General features: G+C 35.6%; 1 protein-coding gene across 2 annotated transcripts; it reads left to right on the top strand.

Annotated features, from left to right (window-relative positions):
* The first annotated feature begins 18,786 nt into the window (after positions 1–18,786).
* LOC145036583 (lactoylglutathione lyase family protein / glyoxalase I family protein) lies at positions 18,787–21,071 on the top strand. Of its 2 annotated transcripts, none has more exons than XM_078985051.1 (9): positions 18,787–18,895; positions 19,103–19,240; positions 19,532–19,593; positions 19,736–19,796; positions 19,890–19,969; positions 20,036–20,106; positions 20,189–20,278; positions 20,368–20,479; positions 20,911–21,071. In XM_078985051.1, the coding sequence occupies exons 2-8, from the start codon at positions 19,139–19,141 to the stop codon at positions 20,475–20,477; spliced, it is 576 nt and encodes a 191-aa protein (XP_078841177.1). In that variant the 5' UTR covers positions 18,787–18,895; positions 19,103–19,138; the 3' UTR covers positions 20,478–20,479; positions 20,911–21,071. The 2 variants fall into 2 exon arrangements, with proteins under 2 accessions (XP_078841177.1, XP_078841172.1); XM_078985046.1 differs by having other exon boundaries at positions 18,815–19,018.
* The last annotated feature ends 1,271 nt before the right edge of the window (positions 21,072–22,342 follow it).

The raw sequence follows: 22,342 nt of genomic DNA, 5'->3' as shown, positions 1-22,342 counted from the left end.
TTAGCTAAAGCAACCGCACTATTGTTGTCACAGAAAATTTCCATAGGCTCCTTAATAGCTGGAACAACTCCAAGGTCTCTGATGAAGTTCTTCAGCCATATCGCCTCCTTCGCTGCTTCACTCGCTGCTATATACTCTAATTCACAAGTCGAATCATCCACCGTCTCCTGCTTGTAACTCTTCCAAGAGATTGCCCCTCTATTTAAGGTAAAGATCCAGCCCGACTGAGAGCGAAAGTTATCCCTATCAGTCTGAAAACTAGCATCACTATACCCTAATACTCTCAAGTCATCACTCCCACCAAGGGTAAGGATCCAATCCTTAGTCCTCCGTAGGTACTTGAGAATGTTCTTTACCGCAGTCCAATGAGCCTTGCCAGGGTTCCCCTGATACCTGCTGACCATGCTCAAAGCAAAGGCCACATCAGGGCGGGTACAAGTCATAGCATACATGATCGAGCCAACAGCGGAAGCATACGGTAATTGGCTCATCTCAGCTATCTCTGCCTCTGTACTCGGACTCTGAGTCTTACTTAGCTTGGTATTGCTTTGGATCGGTAAATCTCCTTTCTTGGAATTCTGCATGTTGAACCTTTTCAACACCTTATCCAAGTAGGTACTCTGACTAAGTCCAATTAGTCTTTTACTCCTTTCTCTTAATATCCTTATCCCTAGGATGTAGGCAGCTTCCCCTAGGTTCTTCATAGCAAAGCACTTCCCAAGCCAGGACTTAACCTCCTGCAAGGTTGGGATGTCATTTCCTATAAGTAGTATGTCATCCACATACAGCACCAAGAAGCTAACTATACTCCCACTAGCTCTAACATACACGCAAGACTCATCTTCACTTCTCGAGAAGCCAAACTCTTTGACCTTCTCATATAAACAAAGATTCCAGCTACGAGATGCTTGTTTCAATCCATAAATGGATTTCTCAAGTTTGCATACTCTATTAGGGTACTCTGCACTGACAAAACCCTCTGGCTGATTCATGTACACATCCTCAGCCAACTTTCCATTAAGAAAAGCGGTTTTGGCATCCATTTGCCATATTTCATAATCATGAAATGCAACAATGGCTAGCATAGCCCTAATAGACTTAATCTTTGCTACCGGCGAGAAGGTTTCATCATAATCAATACCCTGAGTCTGAGTAAAACCCTTCGCAACTAGTCGAGCCTTATAAGTATGCACTTTTCCTTCCATGTCGGTCTTCTTCTTGAAGATCCATTTGCACCCGACTATTTTACAGCCTGGTACATTGTCAACCAAGTTCCAAACTTGATTGTCATACATGGACTGTATCACGCTGTCCATAGCCTCCTTCCACTTAGCAAACTCCGGGCCTGCCATGGCTTCCTTAACACTGCTAGGGTCATCCAAATTTACCAGTGTACTATCACTGATAAATGTATCACCTTCCGTAGTAATATGAAAGCCATAATAAAACGCAGGTGTGTTCCTAACCCGTGTGGAACGCCTCGGAGGTACAGACTCGTCAGCTGGCTCAACAGGAGTTTCCTCCTCAGGTTGATTGCTAGTGTCTAAGGTTCCTTCACCAATTGATTCTTGGATTTCTTCAAGATCAATTTGCCTCCCACTATCTCCTTGGCTTATAAATTCTCTCTCACGAAAGACCCCTCTTCTTGCTACAAAGACCACATTCTCACTGGGTCTGTAGAAGAGGTAACCGAAGGATTTCTGTGGGTAGCCGATGAAAATACACCTTTCACTTCGGGGTTCAAGCTTATCATGAGTTTCACGCCTCACGAAAGCTTCGCAACCCCAAATTTTGATGTGGTCCAAATTAGGAACCTTCCCAGTCCACATCTCATGAGGTGTTTTGGTAACCTTCTTTGTAGGGACTAGATTAAGGATATGGGCGGCAGTCTCTAAGGCATACCCCCAAAAAGAGATTGGTAGCGAAGCTCGACTCATCATAGAGCGAACCATGTCTAACAGGGTTCGATTATGCCTCTCAGCTACACCATTTAGCTGTGGAGTCCTGGGAGGAGTCAGTTGTGAGACAATCCCACACTCCTTAAGATAGTTAAGGAACTCGGTACTAAGATACTCACCACCTCGATCGGATCGAAGCATCTTAATGTTCCTGCCCAATTGATTTTCTACTTCCTGTTTGAATTCCTTAAACCTTTCAAAGGTTTCTGACTTATGTTTGATTAAGTACACATACCCATATCTACTAAAATCATTAATAAAAGTCACGTAATACCGTTTAGCATCCCTTGTGGCGGTTTTGAATGGTCCACATACATCAGTATGTATTAGGCCCAACAAACCCTCACCCCTTTCACAAGTTCCAGTGAAGGGAGATTTTGTCATCTTTCCAAGTAGACAAGATTCACAACTATCATCCGATTTAAGGTCGAATGACTCCAAGACTCCACTCTTTTGGAGTTGGCCTATGCATTTCTTGTTTACATGTCCAAGACGATAATGCCACAATGATGCCTTATCTAGGCTAGTAGAAGAATCAATATACAACACATTATTTCCTAAGTTGTCTACAATCGACACAATTTCATACACACCATCACAAGGTAATGCTTTAAAATAAAACACATTATTCAAGAAAGCATTAATACCACCACATTCATTATCAAATGAAAAGGTAAAACCTTGTTTGTACAAAGCATGAAAGGAAATAATATTCCTCGCCATTTCAGACGAGTACACACATTTATTCAAATCTAATTTTAACCCATTATTCAGCAACAAAGTATAAACTCCAATCTTGGAAACAGGTGAAGCCTTCCTATTCCCCATGATCAAGTTTATCTTCCCGTGCTCCACATCCTCACTTCTTCTTAGGCCCTGCAAATCAGAACATATGTGAATACCACATCCTGTATCAAGCACCCAAGAGTTAGAATATGGTGAGTTATTAGACAATATTGTCTAAATACCTGTGTGGGTGGGTTTCACTTTCCCATCCTTCAGATCCTGCAAGTATTTAGGGTAGTTTCGCTTCCAGTGCCCCTTGTCCTGGCAATAGTAGCAATCAGCATCCTTGGGAATGGCAGAAGGAGTGACAGAACCGCTCTTGGTCCTTGATGAGGAGCCTTCAAGAGACTTTCCATTGGTACCCTTCGAAGGGTGCTTCCTCTTTTTCCCTTTGCCTTGCCCGATAGCCAAAACAGGGTAGATGTTGGAGTAGGAGTAGTAGAGGTAACAACCGCCTTACCCTTAAGACCGGTTTTAGCGGTCTTCAAGAGTCCTTGAAGCTTGCTAAGGGTAACTTCCTCCTTGTTCAAATGATATGTCATACGAAAATGGTCATAACAAGAAGGTAAGGAGTGCAAAATGATGTCAATTGCCAACTCCTTAGGGAAGTTCACATTCAGCTTCAGCAAACGGTCCGCATACCTTTGCATCTTTTGCATGTGGGCCGTGACGGATTCACCATCCTTCATGCGGGTTGTTATTATGGAGGAGATTATTTCATACCGCTCTTGATGAGCACTCTGATGGTACCTTTCCATCAGGTCTTGATGCATCTCAAAAGGGTAGAAGCCCTCATAGGACTTTTGGAGCTCGGTTGTCATCGTGGTCATCATGATGCATGCCACCTTAGTAGCATCTCTCTCATGTGTCCTAAATTCAGCGATCTCCTCAGGAGTAGCAGTAGACTCATAAAGCTCTTTTAACTCCTTATCGAGGACATATTCCTTGTTCTCATAACGAGTTACCATCCTGATGTTCCTTATCCAGTCCATGAAGTTGGAACCATCAAAGATGACTCTCCTACAAAGATTCATGAGAGAGAAAGAACCAGTTGGGTTAGATCCCGAAGCATTAGTGTTGGAAGACATCTGAAAGAAGAAAGCAAGTTTATATTAGATATATAGAGTCCTTAATAAGACACCCAAATGTAATATTAAGGCTAGGATCCAATCACAATATATTATACTTATAAGAGGGATGCCGTAATCTAAGTAATAATATATTTGAAAGGTAGGTGAATGACGATTCACCAATTTCCACCACGAAAACGAAATGATTTATTAGGTTTTAATTGGATTTGAAATTCCTAGATTCTTTTGAGATTCATTGAACTTCTCAACGGCATGTTTCAATCTCGATTGTGCCCTTCAAGTTTTGTGATTGGGATGCCGAGGATCACAAAACAAGGTGTGAATAACCATGCCAATTCACTTGGTACCCTTAATATTATCACCTAATCAATGTGCCGGTTAACCACACACGCTCCATTGATCTATGACAAACATTAAGTCACCCTTCGTGATCCTTACTAGTCCAAGTTAGTGTGCCAGTTAACCACACACGCTCCACCAACGCCTTGGTAAGGTACAAAGTGTGAATTCCATGGATTAGCACCATGTTCACATTTTTCCTAAAGTAACTAAGATTGGGAATTAAGTAAAAGATTTAGTTACTTTATAATATTCATCATACTTAATGAGAATTTATAAGTCATTGTCTTACCCGTTCGGCTAACGACCCTCCACCAATCAAGCAAGCGGTGGGTGAGAGTATACACCCATTAAGTCGCTATTTTATAGGCAACAACCTTATACCCACCTTATAGACCGACTTCGTGAATGAGACCTACTAACGATAAAACGACTTGTTCTTATACATATACATACATATATATATATATATATATATATATATATATATATATATATATAATTAACCATTAATGTTATAAATAGTATAAGTGTTGAATTTTAACTTTTAAAATTCTAAGTGTTGGAATTAAAGTTTATTAAAGTGTGTGAAACTTTTCCAAATTCCAAAACTTGAGGACAAGTTTTGTAACTCTTCAAAACTTTTCATTTCATTACTTATGAATTAAAGGTTCATAAAATGAAGACTCTTCATTTTATGTAACTTATGTGTTTTTAATGTGTGTTAAAGAAAAGTGACCTTTGGATATCCATAACTTGAGGACAAATTATGGACTCCATTAAAACACATAAATGATCAAGAATTAATCCTAAACAATTCAGCAAATAATTCCTATAATCTTCTAAATTCATAAGAACATGAACATGATTATCAAAGTTTCAAAAAAAATTATATGAAGACATACAAAGCATGAAATTTTGATATATGCTATTGTAAATGGATTAGAACAACCATTACACCAACTAAAATAATTTTTAAAACATCAAAACAGTTTAGGGTAAAGTTTCTAGTCCATTTCCAGCAGCAAAAGTCGAAAATCTGCATTCTGAACCTTTTACTCGCCGAGTGCACGAACCTACTCGGCAAGTAGGATGAATTTTGCCTTGGACTCGGCGAGTCCCCCCATGGACTCGGCGAGTCCATCATGCAGACAGCAAAAATTTCGACTTTTCTCACTATTTTGCATCAAGTATCAAACAAGCAAGCCTAGGCTCTGATACCACTGTTGGGTTTTGAGCAATCTAACACTTCCTAAGTGTGCATGCAACCCTAATAAACCTTGGATCTATGTTTGTCTAAATACATGCAAAATAATAATTTTTCAAGGTTCATAACCTATCTAACATGGCATGGGGTACTTTTAAACATAAAAGAATTAGATGAGATTACATAGCTTTTTGATGAGTTTGATTCTTAAGGAGTTTGAGGGCCAAGCACCAATAGTGTGAATGCCTCAAATGGAATCACAAATCACCACAAACTTTTGGAAAACTTTGAGAGAGTGTATACACACTACAATTTTCGGCCACACACAAACACACACACTAGTGGCTATTTCATGCAACATAAGCATGCTTATATAGTGTACATGATTAGGGTGAAACCCTAATAACCCATGACCTTTCCTTTTCCAAGGATCCATGGGTTAAAATCTCCATGGATCATCCATGGACTTCCATACAAGCCTAGCCCATTAACAAATGGGTGTTAGCCCACACCATATAAAACCAATAGCCCACAATCTAATTAGTCTTCCTTTTAATCTCTAAATTAATTCATAATTAATTTAAGACTAAGACTAATTAAATAACATGACTTCATATTAATATATTATAAATTATAATATATTAATAATCATATGTGTATAACTCTCATAAAATTATCCATAAATAGTTTGGATGAAATGCAACCCAAATGGACCATGCCGGGTCGGGTCAAGTATATACCAAATAAGTTATGGACTTAGACACCTTATCCAACACATACAACTCGTCGAGTACACCCATGTGACTCACCGAGTCTCTCCAGTTCTTAACCCATACAGTGGCTTTTCGAGCCATGAAGGGGCTCCAATCCATAGATACACTCTTCTACAGTCTAACCCTCACATAAAATTGCAAACTTTATGTGAAATCAAAGAGATATAGGCCCAAAACACTCTAGGGTTTGGGTTTTGGACAAAAGGGCTTCACCTACAATTCAATAACTGATGCTTTATGACTTTCTGGACCTATACAAGTCTGGATTTGAAGTTGCAACCTCAGATCTAGACTCCAAACCCGAAGTGGATCCCAATCATACCAAAATAGCCCCAAATCTCATTCAAGAATAAATCTAGGAGCAACAAAGGAAAAGTAACAACTAATTACCTCTAATATGTGCCCAACAATGCAGTAGATTCTAGATCTACACTACTTTCTTGATGCAAACCCTTTTGATCTTCAAGTTTATTCCACTAGAACACCTCTCAAAGCTTCAATCTCCCTCCAATGGCCTTATACACACGAGCTAGGGTTTACTGGATCTCAAAAGGGGCTAAGGGAGCTAAGGGGAGGATATTAAGTCCTTTAAATAAGGTGAAAACCCTAATATTAAGGTTTTTCTCATCCCAGCAACAACTCGTCGAGTCCAGCTTCCGACTCGGCGAGTTGGTCACTTAATTCGTGACCCAAACCCGCTCTGACTCGGCGAGTAAGCATACCTACTCGTTGAGTCCCTTCTTCGAAATTACACTTTAAACTCTTAAGTCGTACTCCTGAAATTTGGGATGTTACAACTCTCCTTCACTTAAATTAGGCTTCATCCTTGAAGCCTGCGGCAACACAAACTTCTAGATAATATCCCCATAAAGCATCCACTGATCTCAAACCGACCCTGATTCCTTCAAACACTGCTATCGAATCCCTAAAATCCATCTCTTTCCTTGCAGGGACCTGATAACTGCTTCCAGCCGGCCACCGACTTCCTTTTTCTGATAACAACATTCATCCCTAAGTGCCACCAGAAGACACTACCTTACTTCCGTCTTACGCGTTCATTCGCCACCTGCGAAAACTAGATACCATTCTAAACCACCAGGTCTTGACCCAGTATTATCTCGCTATCTCTCACCCACTGGCGCCACCTCTATTAACTTGCATCGATGAAAACTCATCCCGTTTCCTCCCTGGATTAAATCCCTTACCATGCTGACATGATAGACATTCCATAGCTTCCGAGCAACTCTCATGAATACCCATCTATAATGCATATAAACATCGTACCTGGCCCAAACAACCTCAAGCCGGAAAACCAGGCACGCCAACGATGGGTGCAGCCATCCCTAGGATGGAACACCACCAAATACATAACTCATGACCACAACCCTATATTGGAACCCAAGGATTTACCCTTGCATTACTTCCAAGCTCTTCTGATTCAACATCAACGCTAACCATTCCACAACCTCAACGGACATCCCACCCGGATGTGCTTCCACATAACTGGTACAATCTCAATGCTCAGTATCAATAACTGAAATACTTTCGCTTATCCATTTACACTACTACTCTCCTTTCAGATGTCCAACACTCCTTCCTGGAGCTACATACCTTTCTCCTCCATTCTTCAAGGAAGTCTACTCGACGACCCTTATCACACCAACAAGTGCCATATCGCTAAAACTCCACTCTACGCTACCCATATAGAGAAATTGCTACTCTCTAACTCCCATATGCTCTAAATCTGATCGCAACTAACAAGGTCCACACACGACCTTTAGCTAACTTCATCATCCTAATCAATACTTGGGGCCAGACCTTATCGATTGTTATCGCATGGCGACATACTCACTTATTCTCCGCATACCGATCGACTAACACACATACACAGGGTCTTCAGCATGACTGGACCGCCTTACCAGTCATTCAGCCTATATGGACCACCCTCAGAACCTTCAGCATGTCTGGACCATTCTTCGAGCCTTCGGCCTGACTGGTACCCCCACCGACCTTCAGTCTATCCGGATCCGCTCAAAATTTTCGTACATCACCCTAAACCATTCTTTCTAGGAATCTCTCCCATGCATACTGTTCTCGCCCTCTTGGGGTTACGAACTCCAACTCCATTCCATATACTCAGATTCCAGCCTAACCCTAGGCCTCACAACAATCAATCATTTTCGCTAAAAACCGTGGCCGGTTCCTTGCCCCCCCCCCCCCCCCCCCCCGGTGTCTATTACCATATTATCGGCTAAAACACTATTGGATCCAACATTTTAATTAAAACACCTATTCGGATCCACTCTCTGTCCCCAACTGGATTATTACCCGATCCAAGAAGATGAAACCTCAGAGACACTCCACACTGATGAGATCACCAAGATCCTTTGAACTCCGCCCGACCACTAATAACAACTTTTGATCAACCAGGATACACCGGAGTCCTCAGCTTGCTCTAGCAACATGCTCAAAACGTGGAACAGACCTATTGAGTGCTAAAGTGTAGCAGCCTACTTAGTACGCGAACATAGATCTACAAACATAAACAGAGCCTTCAGCATGACTGGACCTCCCTACCAGGCCTTCAGTCGATCGTCCACCTTCTCGGAAATCCGAGGTCTATTCCCTGGCCCGCGTGTCTACCATACATGCTAAATAACTTGCACTCCCGTGTTGAATGCTCTGCTGAGCCCTGGCATCTAACAAAATCCTCAATCTATCAATCCAAAACCCTCAAAGTCGAGCACACCCTCGACCGAAAAATCGAACTGAACTCGATTCTTGACCAGGACCCCAACCTGGTTCCCCAACTTCTGCTATCAAACATCCAGAAGACGTGTTCTTATGTTGGGGAGTTTTGCCGAACCCCCAAACAACACAACCTTCAAACTAAGCAGCCAATATGGGCTCTGTTCTCCCTATCAGGTTGTGAAACTTATCCCCGTTTCAAAACCTTTCCCACTTCAACATCTCGGGGTAACACTCCCCCGCTTAGATTCAACTAAGCCTTCATGATACATGAAAATTGGAGGATTCTCAATCCTCCTCACTTCCCAATGATTTATCCGATGACAACCAATTCCTTCTCACTAATGTTCCATTGCTAGCTAGACCTGGCTCATCCCACACTTCTAAGAACCAGATGATCACTTCCTGAATCCCAGTGAAACCGACAGCCACTTATGCGTGAATGACTCCACACTCACTTCCTGAAGACCACCATATAGATGCTCCAACTCAGTTAAAAACTCTTGAGTTGTAACTAATAAATATATATAAATTAGAAAACTTTTGAGTTGTAGTGTGAGTTTCAAATGAATGAAGTACTTGAAAATGTATATTTATTATTATTATTATTATTATTATTATTATTATTATTATATTCTTCTAAATAATTGGTTTTGATGCATTATTTTAATCCCTTCAATTATTAAACATAAAGATATTTAATTATAAATTTATAACATACATAAATGCATATACATGTTAAACAAATCACATATAACATATATAATTTTGTAAATGTCATATGTAATTTTTGTCGTAGTAATATGGATAAATTACTTTCATGTGAAGAACATATTATGATAAGTCTATCATAATTACATATAAAATATTAAAAATTATGTTATCTTTTAAATATTTTCTTTTAAATATGTTGTGTAGGATAACCCAACAAAAAAATAATAAAAAATAAACATGATCAGAATAGAAAAACTACAATCAAATACATAAGAGCATTGGGTGGTTGAATATATAAATAAATATGTTACATAAACATACATTTAAATCAAAAGAAAAAACTAATATTCATCAACTTTGCTCAAACAAAAAAAAACCTATATCTGTTTTCTGAATTTTCTTTCTTCACTTAACATCATTCAACCATAGAAACTTGATGGCAATTCTTCACTAACCTGTAATCAAAATATTTTTCTTGAAAAACAAGAATAAGAAAGATATTCCAAGGAAAACATTGATGTTTGGAGAGTCACATTCAAGATTGAGTAATACATACAAATCACATATAACGATTAAATGAGAAACTAAATATAAAGAAATAATAGAAAAACTTCATTTATTTTGGTTGAAAGATATTCCAAGCAAAACATGGATGCTATGACATCCTTATTACATGTAAGATTTTATATAACACAAAAGACACAAAAGATTGACCTTTTTATAGTAAATTTTTCACTAAATGCTAATTAAACATAATATAAGCTATAAAACTTTTGAGTGTTAAATCATAATTAAGAAAACTTTTGAGTTGTATTAGTTAAAAAAAAGGTTTCAAATCAATGTGGTTTGAGGATGTTAAAAAATGGAGGTTTCAAATGCATGAGATTTAAGAAAAAATGCTAGCTTTATAAGTGTGTATGATTAGGAGACCTAAAGGATAACACATGTCAACAGGAGATTAAAACTATTCTTTTATTATTATTATTATTATTATTATTATTATTATTATTATTATTATTATTATTATTATATATATATATATATATATATATATATATATATATATATAATTTGTTTTACATATAAACTTTTTGAAATGAAAGTTTTTGTAAATGTTGTAAAAATATAGAAATATAATGCTTTTTTGAACAAAAGTATTCAACTATGTATATAGCATTTTTTTAATATGTTTTACAGCGATGTAAATGTTCTTTTTAGGAAAAAAAATTATATGTAACAGAAAACAATAACAGAAGTTTATAAAATTTTGTTATAAAAAAGTATAAAATAGATGTAAAAGTATGATAAAAAGCTTTAATAAAGTAGTAAAAAAAGTTTGGAAATAATTGTAGAATGTTGTCATTTATAAAATGAAATTGTAGAATTAAAATTCAGTTTAATCTATGAAAATATATGGAATTGAATTCATTCTATATGAATTTGATTTTAAAACTCTTTCCTAAAACTTATATATTAAATCAAATTAGTATTTAATCATTTGGTACATTAGAGCGGAGAACTCTTTGACAAACAAATCATAAAAGTATAAAAATAAGGTTTTGATCGAAACAATTATGTATAGACGAACAAAAATATATTTTGAAATTTTATCTTTTTTGGTAGAATATACAAATATGAATTAACTAAAATATAATAATAATAATAATAATAATAATAATAATAACAACAACAACAACAAAAACTACAAAAAAATTATGTAAGAGACCAAAAACATAACTTTAAGTAACAATCAAATTATAACTAATAAAATATCAATAATTTAACTTTAAAACTATAAAGATTGAAAACTGTTAAATCAAAACTAATTTAAATGTAAAAAATATAAAATTAAATAAAGTTTAGGCTGCAAAATGCAAAACCAAATGAAGGGAAACCTTCACTCATAAATAATTAGGTTTAAACTTATAGAAACTACGTTTGAGAGAGAAAAACATCGTTTATAATTTGAAATCGTAATAACTAATCAGATATTAAATTTTTAACGAATATATATTTTAACCAATTTTGAATCTTTGGTTATATACCTTATAATTTTAAGATGTTTTATATTTTTTTTGAAAAAAAAAAATTGAAATTGAAAGCCTTATATAGCATTTCATTAAAATTTAGAATTATATATATATATATATATATATATATATATATATATATATATATATATATATATATATATATATATATATATATATAAACAATTGTCATTTAATGTAATTATATAAGCTTCCAATTATTTTTATCAAACATTAATATAACAAGTAAAGCTACAACTATCAGCTAGTTTTGCTAAACTCGCACCAAATTGTATATAAACAAATAAACAAAATCACTTTGCCATTTTTTATTTTTATTTTTATTTTCAGCCATTATATTTTGATCAACTTATTATAAATCAATTAAATAAAGAACTTGTTATTATGACTTTTGTTGAAAAGTATTACTGAAGATATTGTTAATGATATATTTTGTACAAGTTTAGTTTATTATTCTTTTTAAAAAATACAACAAAGTGAATTAATCACATGCTACAAACATGCTACAAATGTAAAAGATAAAACATCATAAAGAAAAGGGTAAAAACGACATATTTCAACTTAAAGTATACATAAAGATTTGAAACATAATATTAGAAAACATAATTTATTATAACACATTGTTTTTGGGTTTTTAAATAAGGAGTTGTATTAAAAGGATATTTCAATTTGGACTTCCATGAAAGTAAGATGCTATAACAAATAAATATTTCTTGTATTTAACACTAACCCAAATATTTTCATTTACTTATACACACACAAAACTCATTTACAATCAGAACCATACACAAACACACAACCCTTACTTCCATGAAAGGAAGATGCTATAACAAACATATATTTCATAAAAAAATATTGAATGGTCTAATAGATGGTTATCAATTAGTTCATGTTACAATTTTGTGCTTTGTATTTACGGAAAAATATGTTTAAAGATACATTTTTCAATTATGTATATATTTGTGCTTCCCTTTAAATATTATTAGCTAGAAGAGAGTAAGGAGGTGTTATTATTCGTCGCCATTTTCATAATTTAACATTTTTTTTCTTTCTTTTCTAATTTGTTAATTTCAAATTTTCATGAAAAATTAGGAAACTTTGCAAATCTTTCATTGATAATGATTCTTGTAATCTGTACAGATGACAACAACCCATTCAGTGATCATGGCATCTATGAGGCTAAGGGTCTCTCTTATGTACTATTCTCCATGGTAGTAAGCATTCACCACTACTCAAATGTCTAAAATGCCCTTGAAAGAAAACTATATATATATATATATATATATATATATATATATATATATATATATATATATATATATATTAGAAAACGGCAAATATATCATTAATAGAGGGCAACGCCCAATAACAAGGAGCTACAAAGGCAATAACTTGTCCGCCAGTTTAGTGGGATTTATCGCGATACCCTTAAAAACCTTATCATTCCTTGATATCCAAATCTTCCAAATCAGACAGTAGAAAATAGAGATTAGAATATCCTTTTTCTTTGGGCAATTCCCCTACATAGCAGCAAAATCAATGAAATCACCTACACCCGTGAAAACCTTGTCTCCAATTCCACACCATTTAAATATCCACTGTTGTACCTCTCTAGCATAGTCACAGTTGACTAACAAGTGATCAACCGATTCTGATTTCGAATTACACATTGGGCAAACCAAATTAACAATAGGTATACTCCTCGAAGCTAAGTTTTCCGCCATCGGAATCCCGTTTAATGTTGCACGCCAAACGAAAAAGCGCACCTTCAAAGGTACTGTTTTTGTCCACCCAATTGTCTTTCCCTTGTATGCAATTAGTTTTGACTCCGGGAACTTCGTCATTCTATTTACAATTAATTCCCCATTAGGATTGAGGAGGAAGCTGAATCCAAAATTGAGTTTTTCCACGACATTCAAATCTCCAATATTCGTGTATAACTGCAACAGTTCGTTTAATTCAATCGGCCCTGACGGTTCAAATCTCCACATCCATGAGAAACCATTTGTGGAAAGTCTATCGCTCACTAAGCAACGTTTGACTGATTCCAGTGCATATAAATTAAGGAATTTGGTATAGAAAGGAGTTTTACTACACCAAGGATCCTTCCAGAACATTATTTTAACATCAAACCCCGGGATGAGGGCAAAAATGTCAGTCTAATCTATGTGAAGCGAATTAGTATCTCTAACTGCCTTATAAATATTGCACCGGATTCCGTTTGATGATTTCCTCGCTATATAAGAGGTAGGTTTGTTGACTAAGTTGTGATTCTTACAATAACACTTCTCCATAAACCACACTTTTCATTCATGAGTCTCCACCACCATTGAAATAGCAATGCAGTGTTCTGTGCAAAAATTGATCCCACACCTAAACCACCATCGGATTTAGGGCAATGACTTTATTCCAATCTACCCAGTGAATTATTCTTTTCAATTCACTACCTCCCCATAGAAATTTGTGCCTTATTTTTTCAATTTGATCGATGATTCCCAATGGTGCTTTAAACAGTGACATATAGAACGTGGGGACACTATCCAGAACAGACTTGATGAGGGTGAGACGGCCCCCAAAAGATAGGGAATTGGATTTCCAACTAGAGAGCTTAGAAGATAATTTATTCAGAATCGGATTCCAGTTTTTCTTAAGTGCCATGTTAGCACCAACCGGTACTCCCAAGTAATTAAACGAAAATTCACCATGTCGGCATCCAAGTGCTTGAGCAGTACTGGAAAGATTTTCTTTATCAATGCCCACGCCAAATAAGCATGACTTAAGAAAGTTGACTTTCAGCCCCGAAGAAATATGAAAGCACTTCAAAATTCTTGATAGATTTTTAAGATTCTCATAATCCCATTCACCCGCAAATATTACATCATCAGCATACAATAGATGTGAAATAACAAGACCGTCCCTGGGTAGTTTAATGCCACGGATAATTAGGTTATCGCAAGCACTTTTCACCGCAATATTTAGCCCTTCCATAACCAATATAAAATGAAATGGCGACAGCGGATCCCCTTGTCTCACCCCCTTGGATATTGAAAATTCTTCTGTGGGAGACCCATTAACAAGAACTGAGGCTTTTGCTGAGTCATAATTCATCATGTATATTTTAGAGATGCTCTTCGTTTTCAACCCGCCACAGATCAAACATATAAGTTGATCGAAATAAAATAATGTTCAGTTTACAGCAATGTATTTCGGTGCAAATGAAAAAAAATGGCAATTTACTTTGGTGAAAATGTTAAAATAATGTGCATTTTTATTAACGTTTTAGAACATATAGAAAAAATAAAAATAGAGATTTACGCAACTTCTTCCAAAACTGTATTGGATGAAGGTGATTTATTTTTACGAAAGCTCAAGAACTTCATGCATAACTGCAAGCACTCAAGATTCAAGGAGAAGGTATTACTACTTGTTTTTAAATCTTAAAGTTAACTAGAAGACATATTACTAATTACTTTTTCCTACTTCTAATATCCAGAGTGAGCGTATTAAACAAGTTTTGGACCACATGACACTTTAAATTCAATATGTGTCGTGCTTGTGATGGATTGTTGTGGGGTGTGCCATGTGCGACAGGTGTAGTCACATGTGGACTCCAATTTTAGGGGGGCTCCAAATTATGGAACAAATATATAGTTATGGTGTTGGATTGTGTAAAAACTATTGCTTCAGATTTGGGCAGTGTTTGTTGAGAAAAAAATTAAAAGAATAATTAAAAAAAGAACATTTTGATAAGAGCAACGATGGGTAATCAAAATGAGTAAATGAGCTTTCACACGCAGGGTTATTCATGATCAATATTTTTTTTATATACCTGATCGAACTATTGGTTCATTAGAGTGAATGTTTCAACAATACAAATAATATGAAGATATTTTGGTTTTTTATTTGCAACAGAAAGTTGAATTCACTAAATACCATTAAGTTAAAGGCAAGTTGCAAAAAATCTTGACAATAAGCTGCAAAATGGTCATATATTAGACATCGATGTTGATGGTTTATTCAACGAACTGAAACTGCTAGAAAAACATTTATCAATTGAAAATAATACAACTAACAAAACACTAAATTTTTTAAATCTTATTTGCGATCGACCGTGTCTTAAGAGAGATTAAACGTGTTGACTTTGATTTTAACTAAGAACAAGTTTCTTGAGGATATTGATTATCAAAAATGTAGTAGACGAATTTACTTCTAATTGTTAGAAAATTGTTGATGTTTAGAAAATAGTAATGCATTGTCTTATATATATATATATATATATATATATATATATATATATATATATATATATATATATATATATATATATATATATATATATATATAATATTTGTCACAATTTCAATTTATTACTAAAAAGTGAAGACGTGATGTTGTGGTTTGTTATCAACTTTAAGTTTAACCGTAGCAAAATCAGTTAATATATTTTACAAGAAATTTTTATAGGGTCTCACTTTGATTTTCCCATAAAGCCTCTGAAATACCACAGTCGGGCCTGAATTTTAACTAGAAAATTCAAGAAATCCATCTAGGTCTATCAGAGAACATGTAACGACCCAATTTTCACGTCCAAAAATTTCGTTTTTAAAACATTACTTGAGAAAACGTTAATAATTAAAAACATTGTTTGATCAACTACATCACAACGTAAACCATGTCTAAAAGCCAAATCATACAACCAATCGAAATATCAGAGTATAAATCCCAGAGAAATCTAATAGATGCGGAAACCAGTGTGTGTGCATGATGTGCCGCTACCGCGCCAGCTCCTTCCCCTTCGATGAAGAGGTACCTGAAACCAAAACTGTAAACTGTAAGCACAAAGCTTAGTGAGTTCCCCCATTGTACCACATACCATACAATCACATAACATACATAAATTGTCAGGCATATCTGGGTGCCGACCTACCCCTTCGGTCCTCTCGACCGGATACTGCCTAGCATATATAGGTGCTGGCCTCCCCTTCGGTCCTCTCGACCGGATGCTGCCTAGCATATCTGGGTGTTGGCTCCCCTTCGGTCGTCTTGGTCGGATACTGCCTAGCATATCTGGGTGCTGGCTCCCCTTCGGTCCTCTCAACCGGATACCGGGGACTATTTCACCCCCCACTACTACCACATAACACATATATCACATAGTCTATCTAGCATGGCTGGGCATGACCACCCATTCGGCCCTATCGACCGGTGTTCTGGGGGACTATCTCCCCCTACTGTCACTAACACATAAACATAACACAGGTAGTAGCAACCCTAGATGAATATCACAAAGACAATCATCTAATCACACATCTCCTACCGGTGGGCCGGCATTGTGGCCTTAGACCCACCGCTACTAGAAGGTAACTCACCTCGTAGTAGCTGCTGATCTGTGTGGGAATAGTCTGTTTGCCGCTGCTGCTCCGGAAATCCTCCGGCTGAAATTCCCACCAAACACTTAGTCAAATACTGCTAACTGTCCTGATCATGCCCTAAGTCAAAATCAGAGTCAACTTTTAGTTGACCCGACTCGTCGAGTTGGCTCGCTAACTCGCCGAGTCCCTGTCCAAACGACTGACCTGGATTCTGCTTCTACTCGTCGAGTTAGGCGTTGACTCGACGAGTTCTCCTTCCAAACTGATGTTCAAGTCCTTTATCCTACTCGCCGAGTTGTATGAACAACTCGCCGAGTTCATCTTCATCCGATGAACAATTTATACCGTGACTCGCCGAGTTGTATGAACAACTCGCCGAGTCTGTTCTTCATCTAAGGAGATTGCCTTGGACTCGCCAAGTCTGGGCATCGACTCGCCGAGTTCCATTATGGGTGAGTTTTGGCTTCCAACTCACCGAGTCCACCCTGGACTCACTACACAACTCGACACAGCTAAAAGGGGACAATCTCGGAGACTCGCGACTAGACTCGCCGAGTTAGATGAGCGACTCGTCGAGTCTGCTTCATGCAAGAGCCATAAACACGATTTTGCTCGAATCCAGTCCATGCCATTCGTAGATCTGGGCTCCTAGAGCATGAATAACATGTAAAGTTTCCAACTTTACGTGTAAATATCCATCTATGAGGGTTTTAGGGTTCAAAATGCACCAAAAGAGTAGATCTAAGGTTTTCATGCAACATGGGTCCATAAAGGCAGTAGATCTGAGCTCCTGGAGCTCAACCATGCCTAGATCTAGAGGTTACTCAACTTATTACGAACCCCCAAACATACACAAGCTTGGAAATGGTTCAAGAAATACTTTAATGGAGTTATAAGGGACTATAAGCATGAAAGCAAGGGGAAAATCGAGTCATACCTTAGGGAACACACTGAGAAAGCTCAAAGATGCTTGACCTCCTCTTCTTCTTCTTGATCTACTCTTTTTCCCACTCCAAAACTTCAAGAGAGTACACCAAATGCTTCAAACTCACAAAGAAACAACTTTTGAACAAGGTATAGGGCTCTGAGGGTGAATGGGGGCGAGATTGGGGGTGAATGAGAATTTAAATAGGGTGCAAACCCTTGAAACTTAGGGTTTCATCCAACAACGGTGACTCGCCGAGTCCAGGATATGGATTCGCCGAGTCGCCAACTTAAAACGTGTCCCGGGTCCCGGCTCTACTCGGCGAGTCGCACCTATGACTCGCCGAATCCAAGGGTAAAAATGAAAAACACTCAAATAAGATTTACATACCAGGTACCAGGTGCTACAGAACAAATGGAGATAATATAGTTTGTTAGTTGTTACTCTAACCATTAATGTTTTGTAAATTTTCATTTGCACTAAATTAAGGTTTGTAACTTTGTTTTGTGCTATTTATGAGCAGATGAATTGGTGATCGGTCTTTCTAGTGAGCTTTCACAATAGTAGATTCAGGTACTTACATAAATACTAAAACTTTTAAAACAATGAATTGTTAAGCAAATCAATAGCAGTTTTACTTTTTTCCAGGTAAAAGATGACACCATACAAATGGACCCATGACCGAGTTTTAATTTATTTTTCCTAAAAAAATGCTTTTCATGATGCAATTTTGGTTGACCCGATTGTCTCTACCAAATTTGGTTCCAACTGGTTAATCCGACCGATCGATCGACCCGGATTTAAAACATTGTTTTTAAAAAACGATGCAAACCTTGTTTTTATGTATTCTTCAATCGCCGCAATCATTAGCATCGTAAATACTCTTCGCATTTTGGTTGCGTTTTCGTCTCTGGATTCCTAATTTCCCACAGTAAGCTTTCTTCTCCTTCTTATGGCGTCCACCAGTTTCTTATCTCGTTCACTCCGTTTCGCTGCTACAAAACCCTATTGTCCATCTTCAATCCCTTCTATTTTAACTACTCCCCCAAAACAGGTTCTAAGGTTTTAAATCGCTAATTTCATCTAATTTTACTTTAATGGTGGTTTCAATCTTCGGTTCTTCTGTTCATCGTCTCAGGTATCCTTTAATCGTTGTCGTTTGATATCATCGTCCATGGCTTCGGACTCGACTCAGAATGAATTGCCGTCAAATAATCCAGGGCTCCAAAGTACACCTCCTGATAAAGAAACTAATGGCTACTTCATGCAACAAACGGTACTCAATCAAATTGTTTTCTCTTGCGGATATTGAAACTTGACCTAGGGGATGAATTATGGTATGAAACCATGAAAAACATTCGTTTTCGAACTTTTATCAGCGATTATAGCGATTATCATCATGATTCGTGATTTACTGGAACTTAGCAATCAAAATATGTTTTGAATTGATTCAAAAACCGATTTCAAGTGATTTACTGGAACTATATGTTCTCTAACATTTCGATTGACTAAAATACACCGTGTTTATTTCAACCAAATTCTCATCAAATATGCTTAACTTCTTCAGATGTATCGAATTAAAGATCCAAAAGCGAGTCTGGATTTCTACTCAAGAGTCCTGGGAATGTCGTAAGTCTTCTTGTTTCATCCACTCATTACTCTCTGTGCCCTAATTCAAATCCCCAATTCTCTATTTCCATATACAAAAATCTGAAAATCATCAACTACATTACATTATCTTGATGTCCATTGCCTCATTTTCTGATTGCAGATTACTCAAGAGATTGGATTTTCCAGATATGAAATTTAGCTTGTACTTTATGGGCTATGAAGTAAGACACACTAAACCCTACTAAATACTAATATCTTTTTATTTTTTTTACCAAAGTTTATAAATTATAATCATTTCATTATAATCTCCAAAGGATACATCATCTGCTCCAGAAGATCCAGTTGAGAGAACTGCATGGACATTTGGTCAAAAGGCCACCATTGAGCTCACACAGTATGCAATACCTTAATTCTTCTTCTTATTTTCTTAATTTAATCATTTTTTATAAATCTTTTTTAGCAATTGGGGCACTGAAAAAGATCCTAACTTTAAAGCATATCATAATGGGAACTCAGAACCTCGAGGATTTGGTATAACATGAATTTCATTTTTTTTTTATTTTTTATTTTTATTTTGTGGTTTGTGATCTTTTCATGCAATTTAAATGTTCAGGACATATTGGTATAACAGTTGATGATACATACAAGGCATGTGAGAGATTTGCACGTCTACATGTTGAATTTGTCAAAAAGCCTGATGATGGTAAAAAAAAAAAAGTTTTAATTTTTTTTTAGTTTTGTTTTAAAAAAAAATGTAATTTTGTAGCAGCATAATTAGTAATTTTGTTGTAGGGAAAATGAAAGGAATTGCATTTATTAAAGATCCTGATGGTTATTGGATTGAGATATTTGACACAAAAACCATTGGAAATGTAGCCAAGGCTACTGCTTCAAAAGACTAGAGGTAAATTACATTTTTGGTCCCTGAGTATAGCTGATTTTTGCAATTTTGGTCCTCAAAAGTTTTCTCTAACGATTTTGATTCTATTCGAGGTTTTTATAATGTTTTTGTTTCTTATTTGAAGCATCCTAATAATTTTTGGTCTTGTTCCAAGTAAAATGACTATATTACCCTTTATGTTATCATGTGTACAACTTTTTATATTTATGTTTTTATTCTAGAAAAACTAATTAGGCCAACCCACTCCAAACATAATAATTGTAATAAACAAAATGTAACACTCATTTTACTTGGAGCATGGATCAAAACGTTATAAAATTGCAAAAAATGTTTTTGGGATCAAAATTGTAAAAATCAGCTAAAGTTAGGGACTAAAAATGTTGTAACATAAAAAAGTTTGTTGCAAAAAATGAAAAAGTCTGGTTTTTTTGCAGGAATTTTTTATGGAAAGCTTGGAATAATAGTGTCTTTTAACGCTTTTGTGATCTCAAAATGTTGTAATAAAATGAGTAATTTGGTGCCGAATATATTTTGAGAGGAAATATGGTGAATGTACAAGTATTGGTACATGAGGTACAAGTGTTATTGGTTTGAATTTTGTCGGGTTCATTACATAACCAAATTATACAACATGGGTCATTTTTATATGATTTGTGGTTAAATTGTATAATTTGGTTCTAAATCCAACGTATCCAATTGGATCGATCATGTTTGATCTCCAATTTTACATTCAATTACATCCAACCAAAATATGATAGATGATTTTAGAAAGAATACACACTTCAAAATTAATACATTAAAGACTTGATAAAAACATGAGATACAATAACAATACATGAAATATCAATTGGGTATGTGGATATTGAATGGAGTATCTGACTGGATCGGATGAGTTTGGATTTTGAATATGGATATTGATGGATCAAATAACCGAATAATCCAATTTACATATTGAAAATTTGGAGCCAATTTAATTCAATCCATTTATAATTTGATATCCAGTGTAATTTCGTAAGTTTTAATTGGTTAGATGAGCTTGAATTGGATCCGTTAATTTCTAAATAGGGCTACAATGAAATACCTCAAAAGTGGTATTGTCGATTAAAAAAAAGCATTATTGGTGTAAACAATTTTGCAATATGAACCAGTATTTTTTTTTTTTTTTTTTTTTTTTTCCTATTTAGTATATTTTTTTGGTGGAGATTACAAAATTAGTGCATTTCGCATTGAAAAGTGCATTCTAAATATTTGACTATCTTGAAGAATCAAATTTAGGTTATTTTTAGCAACGTATCAAAAGAAATGATTATATTAGTCTTTCTTTTTATAAAAGAAAAATTAGACATTGAAAAGATCACATATTTTGCTAAAAGTAAAATCTAATTTGTGTCGAGAGATAAAATCATGGTTCTAAAAAACACGTAAAGGCATGATATGACGCGAGATATGAAATAACCGTCTCGAAAACCATATAAGATGAGTTTGTTAAGTGTGACATCAAAATATTTTGTGAAGGCGTAAGGTTTTTTTTTTCTGTATAATTAGACATGAAACAATTGAGTTTTTGTTTACGTTTTCATATTAAATGGTGATACACTTCTAAAACTTGATATAATTCTATAATTATACTCTTTTCCTCCCATAATTATCATCCAATTTTGACTTTTAAAGTTTTTATTGGTCAATTTTGACCATAAATATTTTTATTTGTATTATATATTACTTGATAAACTTATACCAATGAAAAGACATTCAAAATAAAATCTATTTATATATTTTGCATCAAATATTATATATCAGAAACAAAAATATTTAAAGTCAAAGTTGAAAAGTAAAAATTTCAAAAATAAAAAGTGAACATTAAAT

The sequence above is a fragment of the Lactuca saligna genome, chromosome 1, assembly GCF_052625555.1.
Source record: "Lactuca saligna cultivar CGN05327 chromosome 1, ASM5262555v1, whole genome shotgun sequence".
Lineage (NCBI taxonomy): Eukaryota > Viridiplantae > Streptophyta > Magnoliopsida > Asterales > Asteraceae > Lactuca > Lactuca saligna.
The sequence above is the reverse complement of the archived record's forward strand: the minus strand, read 5'-3'. Positions and strand labels throughout refer to the sequence as shown.